General features: G+C 36.9%; 1 protein-coding gene across 2 annotated transcripts in view; it reads right to left on the bottom strand.

Moving 5' to 3' along the window:
• Positions 1-406: 406 nt before the first annotated feature.
• The window catches only part of UBE2D1 (ubiquitin conjugating enzyme E2 D1), a 35368-nt gene continuing 22758 nt past the window's right edge, over positions 407-13016 (bottom strand). For both annotated transcript variants that reach the window (XM_089510374.1, XM_089510375.1), the window contains 6 exons: positions 12893-12956; positions 12766-12797; positions 7807-7884; positions 5961-6066; positions 4707-4800; positions 407-3225 (listed from right to left, as the gene is read on the bottom strand). In XM_089510374.1, coding sequence (XP_089366500.1) covers positions 3180-3225; positions 4707-4800; positions 5961-6066; positions 7807-7884; positions 12766-12797; positions 12893-12956 — 420 coding nt within the window. In that variant the 3' untranslated portion in view covers positions 407-3179. The remainder of the gene's footprint in view (positions 3226-4706; positions 4801-5960; positions 6067-7806; positions 7885-12765; positions 12798-12892; positions 12957-13016) is intronic.

The following is a 13016-nucleotide window of genomic DNA, read 5'->3' as shown; positions in this document are numbered from 1 at the left end:
TATGTTGGATCTCCTCCGCAGGCTATTCCATAACTTGGGAATGGCAGAAGAAAATGTCCTCTGGGTAACCGCCGCCAGCCTAGTTTTTGCTGGCTGCAGTACATTTTTACCAGAGGACCTCAGCGTGCGGAGTTGTTTGTATGGGAGAAGGCAATCCATGGGGATTCAAACCCTGGTCTCCATAGTCCAACACTCAAACCACTATACCACACTGGCTCTCATATTTGTCACTACACTAATGCATATCTTTGTTCGAAGTCATAGCCTCTCCTAGAGGTTTAGGTGAAACTGTGTACCTAAGCAGCGAATACTTAGGGACGGCTGCTAACAAGTGTGAAGCTCCGTCACTCCTCCTCTGAATCGCTCAGCAAGATGCAGTTAAGAATAAGACTTTTACACACACAGGTTTCAAATCAGATCTTTTATTTTCATTCAAGCCTCAGCTGACATGTTTAGGCAGAAAAATATCACATCAGAAGTAGCTAGAAAGTATGCCTTATTTAACATTTACTAGAATGACTAAACATTACACTTCTGAGAATTTCAGTGATACAGATCCTTTGCTTTTAGTCATGCCAATATTGCCAAGTGAGGAATATACAGAGAATGGGATGGCTCAGTTAGTGCCCTCGCTAAGGCATTGTACAGTATAAACTGGTATTTGGTGGAGGGGACTGAAGCACAGACAACATTTATGCCACCACAATGGAAGCACCAGGACTGAGCAAATGTTTGATTATGAAGGGGGGAAAGAACCTTCACAATGGAGCACTTAAAAGAGCAAAATAACACTTACTAGAATACGCAAAGTATTTAAGAGGGAAATCTTAACAAGGTTAATTATTTGAAGCTGTGGTCTAAAATAAGTCCAGGCAATGAAGCTTGTCTGTTAAAAGGTGCTGTTTTATTAATAAGATTGGTTTGAAAGCTCAGCATGTAAAGCCAGTCTCAAACATCTGTTTTAAATGTCACTGATTAGAGACAAGCTTGGCTTCAACACACTTATCTTCAAAGAGCCCTATGAAAGGAAAGAGGTTTGCTGCCCTGCACCTTTTGCTCAGCCTGAAGACTTTGCATTATGGTAAGTAAGTTCCTTTTTGTATGATGCACACCTTAAAGCAATGGTAACATCCAAACAGTTTCAAACCAGCCTCCATATAATATTAGCAAAGCAGAAGACTATATGCTCTTTCACTTAACAGGCATGCAAATCAAGCTACCAGATTTCACAGAGCCCACTGTAAGGGATTGGGGGAATAATATTATTATTATTTCTGTTAAATTCTATTTAACCTGTTATAAACACATAAGACAGATGGGGTAAACATGTCTGGGAAATCACGCAATCAGAATCCTTTACCACCACTTGACGTTTTATGAAAAAAAATGTGGCAAATAGCTTTCTCTACAAGGTACGGCGTTCCCTTTTTCAAGTATAACAAAATAATAATTTACTGCTTGGAAACACATATTGGCTATCTGCAGAGACTGGTCTATTTCACAGCAAGCTATGATACCTAGAGAAGTAACATAATGAAAATTTCAGTGCTCATTTCATACAGCTTCCATCTTTTGATTGCCTACATGAGGTACAGAAACCTAGATGACATTTATGCATAAGTGCCCAATGCACACTTATTTCCTAGGCCATCAGAACTTTCCAAGGATTTTAAGATTAAAATACTAAAACAGCTTTTTAAAGGCCAGAAATAGAAAAATAGCCTCTGGGATGCTTGCCACATTTGTCTTCCAGTTATTGTTTTATTCTTTTGTAGCAAAGCATTGAGATTATATTTCCTTCACCAGAAGGGGTCAAATTGTGTTTATGGCTGCAAAGCTTCCTAGACAAGCAAGTTCTTTTTTTTTAATTAGAATCACTGCAGCCACAAATTAAATGTTTTTAACAAGGATTTAGTACCCCAAAGCAAAGTAAACAAATTAAAATGTTCTTATTTGTAAAGCACCTAAGGCTGTTTTTCTTCATACATGCATGTTGAAGTATAAATATAACTGTTCAGAAGCATTAGTTTACTATATGGAAGAAATAGATCAAAATATCGTTACACTGATGAGAGAAGTAACATCAGTGGTATTTCAACATTAGCAGTGATCAACTTCAGCAAGATTTTATGATTTCACAAGCTCATAGATATGCTCTTCTATACTTGTTACAACATCCAATGACCTAGATCATATACAGCACAATGAATAAAGTTTGTTCAGCAGCTACCATAATATACTCCGAGAATATATAGCAATCTCAAATACATAGGCCAGTTCTTCCCACTAGTAATTCACATATTTAACAATATTTTGATCTTTTCATGGCAAGCACATATAAAGAATGTGCAAGACTTAAAGAACAGCCAAGACAAGTAGTAAAAAACACATTTTATTTATATGGAAAAGCTTCAAGTCAGTTTTGTTAAAATGTCGTAAAGATTATACTGCCCATATGGGATAAAAAAGTCAGCTGTGAATAGAACAAAAGTAGTTACATTTCTTTCTACAGAGCAGTGCAATTAATTCACATTGCAATAAAAGTATGCAACAGAATCAAAACCATGTGTTTCCCCATAATCAGCATACTGAGAGTTAGAGTGCAAAGTTTGTTTTAAGAAGTATTTTTATAAGTATTCCTCTGAGAAGGAATGCTTCACTTATTTAATAGCAGTTGTATTTCTTTTTCAATACTGTGCAGAAAATCTAAAGTGAGTTGACTTGCATGGTAAATAAAATATAGTCTATACAGTAAAAAAATACAAATTATACAATGAACTAACAAAGAATGAAATTCAAACACAGACTTACAGGACTGACATCTCAAAGACACATAGAATATTTCTCATGTAACACCTAGTTTTTCAGCAAAAAAATATTTTGGTTGCTCTACAATTGCAGTATGGATCTTGTAGGCTGGAGATGCAGATGTCCACGTATCTTTAAAAACATAATAAATGTCTTTTGCAAAGCATACAAAAAGGATAAATACTCTCATCACAGTCTTCAGGTTAATTTTTGTAGTTATTTCCTTGTTCCAGAAACACATTTATATGGGTGAAAATCAAAAAGGGCTTCATGGTACACTGAAAACAGTAAACTGTGCTCCATTTACTTCTAATTTTGAAAAAACCCTAGAATTTACAGTACTCTGGTATATATGAAAAAGTCTTGAAAGTTTACATTGCATATTTCTGTGTCCATTCTCTTGCATGTCTGTTGTATCTGTCAAAGAAAATTTTTAAGAAGTGAAATCACACATTCTTACGACTCAATATGTCACCACATACCAACTCTACAGTCAGATACAATCCGTTTCTAAAATTCATTACATTTGTGATCTTCTTACACTTACATTTTCTTAGAGAACATCTATATCTAAATTATACAGATTTAATTAATATGGATCATGGTATACAGCAGCATACTGACCCATAGCTGGGCAATAAACTGAGTACTGAGTAGAAAGTGCAATACTTTACTTAAAGCAGGCCAAATACTGACTTTCTTGGATGCAAAGTGAGGCTTCTGTAGAAGATTTCCCCAGACAAGCAGGATGCAAGCGGGAGAAGGTAGGGGCCCAATAGTGGCCAAACACCACCAAGGTGCACACCTATTGCACCTCTAGAATGTGGATATATGTGCATCCAGATCCTTCAGGGTATGGGCTGCAGGTGTCAGGCCAAATGGACAGCTTGCTAGTTCAGTAATACAGGTGAGCGTAGACAGAATCACAGATTCCACATAGAGATATTGCTGGAGTGCAAGTGACAGACAGAAACCTGGCAACAGAGGTAAAAGCATTCTCCTGGGAGAGGCTCAAGACTGCACACGGAAATAGTGGAATCAGTACGTGATTTATCTTTTCCACAATGCCCTCATATTACTTCATCTCCACTTTTTCTCTCTCTTCCTAACTCAGTACAATGCAAGAGATTAGAAACCAAATTGCATCAATATAAGAATATACTTGCTTGTTCAACTTAGGGCTACATCATGAAAGCTTCTTACATTAAAATTACCTACTTATCTTCATTAGATTGAGGAGAGGAGACAACAGCAAGCCAAGCATGCACTAACCCATCTCAGTCCACTTACAACTGTGATTCCCCCAAATTTAAGACTGCACACCCATACTCTCATCAATTTTGTTTGACACTACCAAAAAAAAGTCTTATCAGGTTGAGTATGAAGTATTTTTTGGGAAAATATTAATATTTAAATGGGAGGGTTCCCAAAATCTGGCAAAAAGTTTTATCACATAAAAATATCACTGCATTTAATCCCAGCAGGTGACCACATCACCATACATGGTTTTTTTTAAAAGAAATCATACAGTAAACTCTTGGACGTACAATTTTTTGGGGTACAGAATACTTCAGAGCAAATATAGGGGAAAAGGTGACCTGTAGTATATATGTTTTAACAGTTGTGCAGCCTAATTAGGGCTCCATTTTGAAAAATGCAAGATATATCATAAAGGACAAGAGTAGGAGATGTTCACAAATGTCCGAATAAAATAATATTTAGAGTCTGAAGTAGTAGAAGTAAAAATAAATCTTAATCTCACCAGATATTAAGATAACTGAAAAGTATATGAATGCAGCTCAATCACCAGGGTGAGTGGGGGGAGTGTGTAGAAGGGACAAGAAGCAAAGCAAAGGAGCAGTGATCAAAATTGCTGAAGTGACGACAGTCATACTTACTTTTCCTTGTCTGACTTGTAGATTTGTGCAATATCTGGTACTAAAGGGTCATCTGGATTAGGATCGCAAAGTAAAGAGCATATGGACAAAAGAACTAGGTTAAAAAGAAAAAAAAGACTTAATGACAGAAACATTGGAATAAGGGCAGAGAATAGATTTAGTATTCACTGTTTTATAATAATAATTCAGTAGTTCAGTTTGTCAAAATTGTCTTTCCCAAGTTTAATAGATCCTGTACATTCTTGCATTCATCTATCCACCTAGCCACTGAACACATTTGAATAAGGTGACACAGTTACACATCCTCCAGCTCCAATTGCCCTTGCTCAATGGCACTGCGTAATAGTTGATGTAAAACTGGCCTGAACCAAGTGGACAGACATGGAATGTTTTTTAATTATTATTATTTTATTAATCAAGCAGAATAATACAAGCCAACTGATATGATGCAGTTAAAGACAAATACTGTAACTATACAAAAGACAATAACACAGACAAGGCAAAAAAAATATCAGTGAAGTCATTTTTGAAAAGATCAGTCTAAAGTTAAGCATACTGAATACTGAACACTGAGTGGCTTAGCTGGACAATGTGATTTCACAGACTAGTCTTAATATTCCACTCTCAAACTTCAGAAACTGCAGTAGTTCTATCCAGCAACAGTGCCCCAAGACTCTGTAGGTGGGGTGTTCTCAGATGGGCCTCTTCTCAAGACCTTAACATCTGGAGAGGTTCGCAATGAGTCTGGCAGTTTGACCCCAAAGCCTAGGATGTTAACATCCTGAACTGGGCTTGCAAACAACTGGCAACCAGTGCTGGGCTTTCCGTATCAAAAGTACATGATTTCAATACTGTGTTTTTAAGACACACTTAGCAATGTCTTCTGATTTTCATCAGAATACTCTCTATTCCAGTTAAAAAAAAAAAACAAGCCAGGATTGCAGCTTCAGAGGATATAATAAACATAAATTCTTAAACACGCAAGATAACACGGTAATAAGTCATACACTGAAAAGTGAAATTTTAAGCAAAGATGGATTATCCCACATACTTAGTTGTATTCATTTGTGGGTGGAGCATATGGGCACTTTTTTGTCTGTGAATAATGGTACAAAATATAGGAATAAAGAAAGACCCTGCGGAACCTTTTGCAGGAATTTTCAGACACAAGGTGTTTTTTAAACTAGACATATCTTCAGTCATTAAGTGTGATAGGAAACAAGGGTGGTAATTAAAACTGCAATTTACAGTTACCTTTAGATACAGTCAGAGCAGGTGACCATTGTGACCTCAGGATATCAAGACAAATACTCCCATTACTATTTATGTTTGGATGGTATATTTTTGTTGTGAATGCGATCTGCAACAGAAGAATTATTAAGATTTTTCAGTGTTCAAACCACACCAAATTCTCCTTTTCACACTCTGTATTTTATTCTTCTATAGAATATCTCTCAAAAACAGAATATCTTTAGATTTATAAACAAGTAATGGTTTATTATATTACACTTGATTCATATTAAACCATAGTTTGTATTAGCCATGGTTTTGTTGCTTTGGTCATGAACTATCCTGCAGAGGTCCAGCAAACCATACTTAGCTTTCCCCATTTCTGATCTGATTCTCTCCTGCCGTTTTTGTAAACTCCTTTGTCAGATGGGCAGCTGGAAAAAAAGCCAAGGACAAACTATAGTTGTGGGGGAGGTGAGGCAGAACTGACACATCATGGTTTAAATATGACAGTCTGTAAAACAACAAACCAAGTGTTCAAATTATGGTTTGCTGCTGGTTAATTAACTAGTATTTATTTGCTACCAAGCATTCAGCACAATAAGCTAGAATGCAGCCAGCCACAGCCTAGCTTAACATTATGTGTGAAACCAGCCACTCTGTTACTAATGCACAAACAGTAGGTATAGCTCTAGAGTTTGCATAAAATATGCAGCAACAAAACACTGTCTAAGCTTAAAATCCATTTCTACCTTGATAGAATCATAGGTGTATTATATAATATGGTTAAAGAGTGCTTGGGCACAGCAAAATTAATATCACAAATTATAGTAACACTGTCTAACGAGAGAGTAAATATTATAGTAAAACTAGTGAGAGAGTAAAAATACATGAAAGTGATTTGCTTACTACAGATGATACAAACAAGTAGTTTCTGAGAAAACCATAGATTCTGGGATACTCATTAAGATCAGTAAAGAAGGAAAAGTTTCCTAAAGGACAGCTCGATTATTGCTGGGGCTGACTAGTATCCTGTACAGTTTTCAAGATACTCTGTAAAATTCAGGGATTTCATGAACAAGAGACATTTTGTAGAAAGGGTTCTGAGAACGCAGAAAGTGTGAAAACCAATAATCTAGTTATTCATATCAGGTCTGGAGGCTATGTGGCCCTCTAGGTGTCACCGGACTGCAACTCTTCTCACCCTCAGTATTAGCCATGTTGAGTAAGACACTGTAATTAGCTTTGTAGTTCAATGATATATTGAGCACCAAACATTTTCCATACCTGATGTGACCAAATACTGTAATTTTTTTTAAAGCTGAACATTTAAAAAGTTTTAAAGGATGTCAAAAAGGGAAGAATATGGTCTAAATTTAATTGTTAGTCCCAACTAGAGTAAATCCACTAAACCTGTAAAATTAAGTGTCACTGATTCAGTGGTATGTTCTAGTTGGATCTTTCTAATTGGTATGTGTATATGTGTGTGTGTTTTAATTACTAGATTATTGAAAAAGACGTTTACTTGCAAAAGTAAAGCTGTTATTTGGTTTTGCACCATTCTTTTTTAGTCACCCTGTATATGAATGTTAATCTGATTTCCATCCTTCAGTTCTTTAATCTCATTTTAATTTTTGTATCTTGTGGATTTTTAACCATGTTTTTTAATCTGCTGTTAGTCTCTTGGAGTCCTGAACTGGCAAAAAAGGTGGGTTAGAAGACATAATAATAAGTAACAGTATTAGTATTATTGCAATGTTAGTAATATTATATATGCTATGTTGACCCCAATCAACTAATTAAAACAGTTAAATCCAAGTTCTCATCTACAGTGATCAATTGCATTTAAACTGTTTCATAAGAGGTTTACCTTTGGCGGTTTGAATGGGTAGTCTGTTGGAAAATGTACTGTGAGAAAAAAGACTCCCCCTTGATAGGCACTGTCAGGCTGGAAAACAAGCAAATTAACAAAGTAATTTTTTACTTATTTGCATGAGATTCCCATTTGACCCTAAAGAATCTTTTGAAGAACGTAAACTTGTAGCCATCTTTAGCCAATGTGTCCCTAGCAGGCTGGCCAAACATCAGTCTTTGTTCACCTGTTCTTCAGTGGAACGTAAGCAGTCATCACCCATATTATAGGTTACGGGGATACAAATAACCACTGGAGAGGCAACACAAACTAAAATGCTTGAGTATCCTAGAAAGGCCAACTCCATTTGAAATAAAGAGAACCAGAGCTTCTAGATTACTAGTCCAAGAATCCTCTCTGCTTCAAATACATATGGTACATAGCTATTTGAAGCACTACCTTCTTTTTCCATCGATGTTCAATTATCACATACATTGTCCAAGCACACTGAAAATTCCCCACTGAGTTTCATACCACCAGAGCACAAAGCCCTCGCTATATTATATTAAAAGCAAGATTACAAACACATTTTTTAAAAATTAATACTAGGCATGTGTTCCAACTGTGACTGGCACTCCAGCAATGCTCAGCCACGATCTTAGCAATTTTCTGCCTCTCTCTGCCACCTATTATTAAACCCCCATGGCACCAATGGGAGATGTTTATACATAATGGATAGATAGGCCATTATCCTTACAGAAATTTGCTGGCATACACATAAGATAAATAAAACATTGTAACAAAAAATGCAGCATAGCTATCTTTCGCTATAGCAGAGTGCAAAATACCATGATCAGTGGTACAATCAATCTAGGAAGAAGAGAAGCGGCGTAAGAATAATGATGCAGGCATTCCCCCACACCTTGCCCCCAATTTCTACTTTATGATAGGTCTGAACAGACCTTAGGTCTCTGGATCCTCAGGAGCAGCAAAACATGGTTATTTTCTTCAATTCCTTTAAAGTTACTTTGAAATCTTCCTGTCATAGTGAACTTAAAAGTGTTTATTTTTTCAGGGTTCATTGTACTTTTTTTCATTTGAAAGAAATCCATTTCCAGTGCAATAAAATAAATTGTATGCAGCCTTCTCTATGTATTTATGTTGCTATATTTATGGATTGCAACCAAGACATGGGAGTATTTACATTAAATTAAGTTTTAAATTCAAAGCAGGTCATACAGTATTTCCCCCTCAATGAAGTACAGTGGTGTCCGCTAGGGTTTGGGTCCAGGACCCTCCATGGATATCAAAATACAATAGCATAGTCAAATGGTGTCCCCTATATAAAATAGTGAACGCAAGGTTCCTTTTTTTGGAACCTATATACTTTTAGACTACAGTATTTTCAAGCCATAGATGGTTGAATCTGTGGATAAAAAATCTGTGGATAAAAATCTACTGTAAGACAATTTTGATGACGTTTTCTTAAAATGATATCACATACAGCATTTTTGTTGACTATATTGTCCCCCCTCCCCTTTGCCACCTTCCTAACTGTTCACATCAAGAGTTTTTCACTCTGTAGTAGGCAGTGGCACTTGCAGGTGGCACAAAGCACAAGAGGAGACAAGGACAGGAGAGAAGAAAGATTAGGAAGAGAAAACTGGTGGTTTGCTGCCTCATGGCACAGAGACATACATGGGAAAAGAAAGGAGTACGAATGATAGGGAAAAACTGACAGACAAGAGAGATGGAGTTGTTCTCCCCACTTTTTCTGCACTATGCTGCCTACCCTCCCTTGTATTTTTGGGTGACAGCAGAGTGGGCAGCTACAGGTTTATTTGCCTGTTGCAGCCCTTTGTTTGACTGCTTGATGATGCCACATTTATCAGTATTAACCCTCCATTTTTAATCTTTTCAAATACTGGATCAATGGAGGTGGACTGGACTACTATAATTGGTGGTAATGGTTGTTGAAAAATTTTATGAGTCTTCTTTTGGGGTTATTAGGAGCTTGGGTTGAAATTTCTTTGATTTATATTCATTCCTTAGTGGCTAGAATGCTGAACTGGGTATTAGTTCAATTTGATGAACTGTGCTGTTTTGCTATTGCATCATTCCTCTGTCTGTGTGTGTGTGTGCGTGTAATTGCCTTTCATTGGTTGTGAGGAACAGAAATGTGGTTTTCGAAAATTCATACAGTTGTTTCCTTCTTACCAAAGCAAAAAATATGGGTGGGAGAAGAATGGGGGAGTAGAATCGTGGATGGAATTTTTCACCTTCATTCTGGCAAGGTTTTTAGTGTAATAATAATATAAAGCAATTTTAAATGCCAATTTAGAATTAACGTAAAGGTAATAAATGCCCCTTTTAATGGATTAAAAAAAAGCTTTTTAGTATAAATATAATGTGCTGTCACTAACATTCTTATCTTAGTGGGAAATGGGATGATACTGTAACATTAACAGCCAAACAGCAGCAGGAATTACTGTGTTATTGATAACGGACTGCTGTCTGTCACTAATGTATTCTGTTGGAAGGTTATGATCTGGCCAAACAAGGCAGGATGGTAAACAACCATAAAAAGAAACCAAAAAGAACAGCTGCACACGTATTAGGTTCCTGACACGTTTCTAGGATCTCTTGCAAGGGCTTAGAAGACAGCCTGGAACAACATAACGTGAACCTGCTGAGGACAGAGTTACTGCAGCCTAAATGAACTCAGCAAGCAGACCAGCATTTTCAGCAATGTACAATAGTGAAGCCCAGTTATCATTAAAACAAGGGTATTTATTATAAAGTACTGGTTATCTCATTTTGGTTAACGAAATGCTCCAAGCCTGTACCACAGCTGTAGGTGCTAAACAATTAACACTCCGCACCCAGGCAATAAACATTTTAGCTGTATTTTCTATTAACCTATCCTGTAAGGTGTTTTGCATCCTATGTTGACAGACAAGAGGGATCTAAATTAAATAAATAAACATTAAAATTCTGGCAAGAAAAAGATGACACCTGCAACCTGTGGAAGCCAAGTAAATTAAACAGTTGTGAAACTCCTTATTTCACAGACTATTAAATATTCTTCTTCTATGATGCATATCATGGGAAGGGAAAAGACACTGAACTACATCCCAAGCCACAGAACACTTTATTCAGTTTTAAGTTCATTTTATGGCTTAAGATAGTTTAGGCATGTCTTCAACCTTCAGTAAGCTAAGTATTTGTTTGAAAAGCAATAGCAACAACATTTCTATACTGCTTAGTGAGCTCAGTACCAGCCAGGGACTCCGGGTCAACTCAGCCTGGCATCTTTCCAGAGCTCTCTTAAAATGAGTACTCAGATTGTTGGGGGCAATTAGCTTACACTTTATAAGCTGCTTAGTAAATCACTAAGCTTCTTACAAAGTGTAAGCTAATTGCCCCCAACAATCTGGGTACTCATTTTAGAGAGCTCTGGAAAGATGCCAGGCTGAGTTGTCCCAGAGTCCCTGGCTTGTACTGAACTCACAACCTTGTGGTTCGTGAGTGAATGGCTGCAATACAGGCATTTAACTATTGCGCCACCTGGACTCCAAAGGACAAAATGGAGATTCCCAATTTTATACTTATTGTCACTTCCTGACTTGTTCTGCACTCCTGTGGAAGCGCAGCATAAATAACTCCATGCACTCCATGGTTATATGAACGTATCATTATAATCTGTTTTATCGCGATAATATGACCTTAATTTCCAAAAGGGAAGTCATGTTAATCTGTTGTAGCAAAAACAGTCCTGTGGTGCCTTAAAACTAACATATTTATTATAGCTGAAACTTTCATTGACTATATGTTCAGTTTGTTAGATACATTAAGTATTATCTACTACATTATAGAAAACAATTATGTACATATATGGCATACAAAGTTGGGATGGGACTGTAAAAAATGAGGTGACAGGGAAATTAGATGAAGTCAGTCCTAATAGTAACAATTATATTATTAACACAATTCAGAAATCCATTTCTGAAAACATGATTATATGTTCACTATGCTGCAAATCAGCATTCTTGAAAGGTTTACATTTGAAATTCCCTGAGCTCAGTTTTAATTCCTTAAATTGCTAAATAAATATGCAGTCTGATGAAGTGTACTCTCTACATGTAAAATACCTTCCCTGATTTTCAAATAATCATAGTCTGCTCCTTTCACTTATAGAGTTCAGAGAAGGGCTTGGATCTCGTCTTAAACTGCCCCCTACCATATTTCATCTTAAAAGTCTGCTACAGTAGTACAAATGTTATCTGACAAATGTTTTCTGTAACTCCAGAAAATGCAGAATATGTTTAGAAAGAATGCAGGTGGTACTGCAAGCCAAATGGCAAGCTATTGAAAATATCCACAGTTTCAAGGTACTAAACAATAGGCTCAATGTCAGTTAAATGTTGCTTTAGTTCACAGAGACTGAAAGCATGACACAGGGATGAAACAGATGGTCGTGCAGATTTGAGTGCTGGATAGAGGCCATGGCAACTGCACACCACAGCCCCAATCTGGCTTTTTACCAGCACAAAAAGCAGCAGCAAAATGCTGCTCCTTTTTGTGCCAGAAAAAGGGTGGCTTTTCCGCCACTGCCACAGCTTTTCTGCGCTCCTGTGGTGTATGAACATCTTGCTGCCAGAACACCACAATGCTGCCTGCCATGTGGGTGGGCATGTGGCATGATGCCGGCTTGGGGGGATCATCGTCTAAATGCCACACACCCCACGCTGCTTCCAAGCTGGTGTATTGTGCCGGTCTGCTGCGCCCCTTAGCATGTAACCAACTCACCTACAATAATTAAATGGCAAAAATGTTTTCTAGAAAAATTTAGTCTTACTCTAGTCTTAAATGCAGCAATACATTTAAATACTTTGCTCAGTAGATGGAAAATTCTATTAAGGTGTACTTCTCTATAATAATCATAAGATTAATTAATTCATGTAATGGCATACTTACAGGTCCCATAATAGTTGCTTGCCAATGGAACACTGAAAAAAACAACAACATCCACTTTATTAAAGAATTAAACAAGTAAAGGGGCAAAGGTTGTTTTTTTTTTTGCCATCAATTATAAAAGCCTTACAGTCATCTCCAACAGGTCCTGCTGAACAGTGCGCAGGTGGGTCACGTTGTAGATCACTTAGCTCCTACAGGAAACATGAAAAATATATGCAATGTTACTTAAATAAATCCCAGATTAAAAATTG

The sequence above is a fragment of the Sceloporus occidentalis genome, unplaced genomic scaffold (assembly GCF_023333645.1).
Source record: "Sceloporus occidentalis isolate IW3139 unplaced genomic scaffold, rSceOcc1.0.p SCAF_2, whole genome shotgun sequence".
Classification (NCBI taxonomy): Eukaryota; Metazoa; Chordata; class Lepidosauria; order Squamata; family Phrynosomatidae; genus Sceloporus; species Sceloporus occidentalis.
Note: the sequence above shows the minus strand (reverse complement) of the source record. Positions and strands in the feature narration are given on the sequence as shown.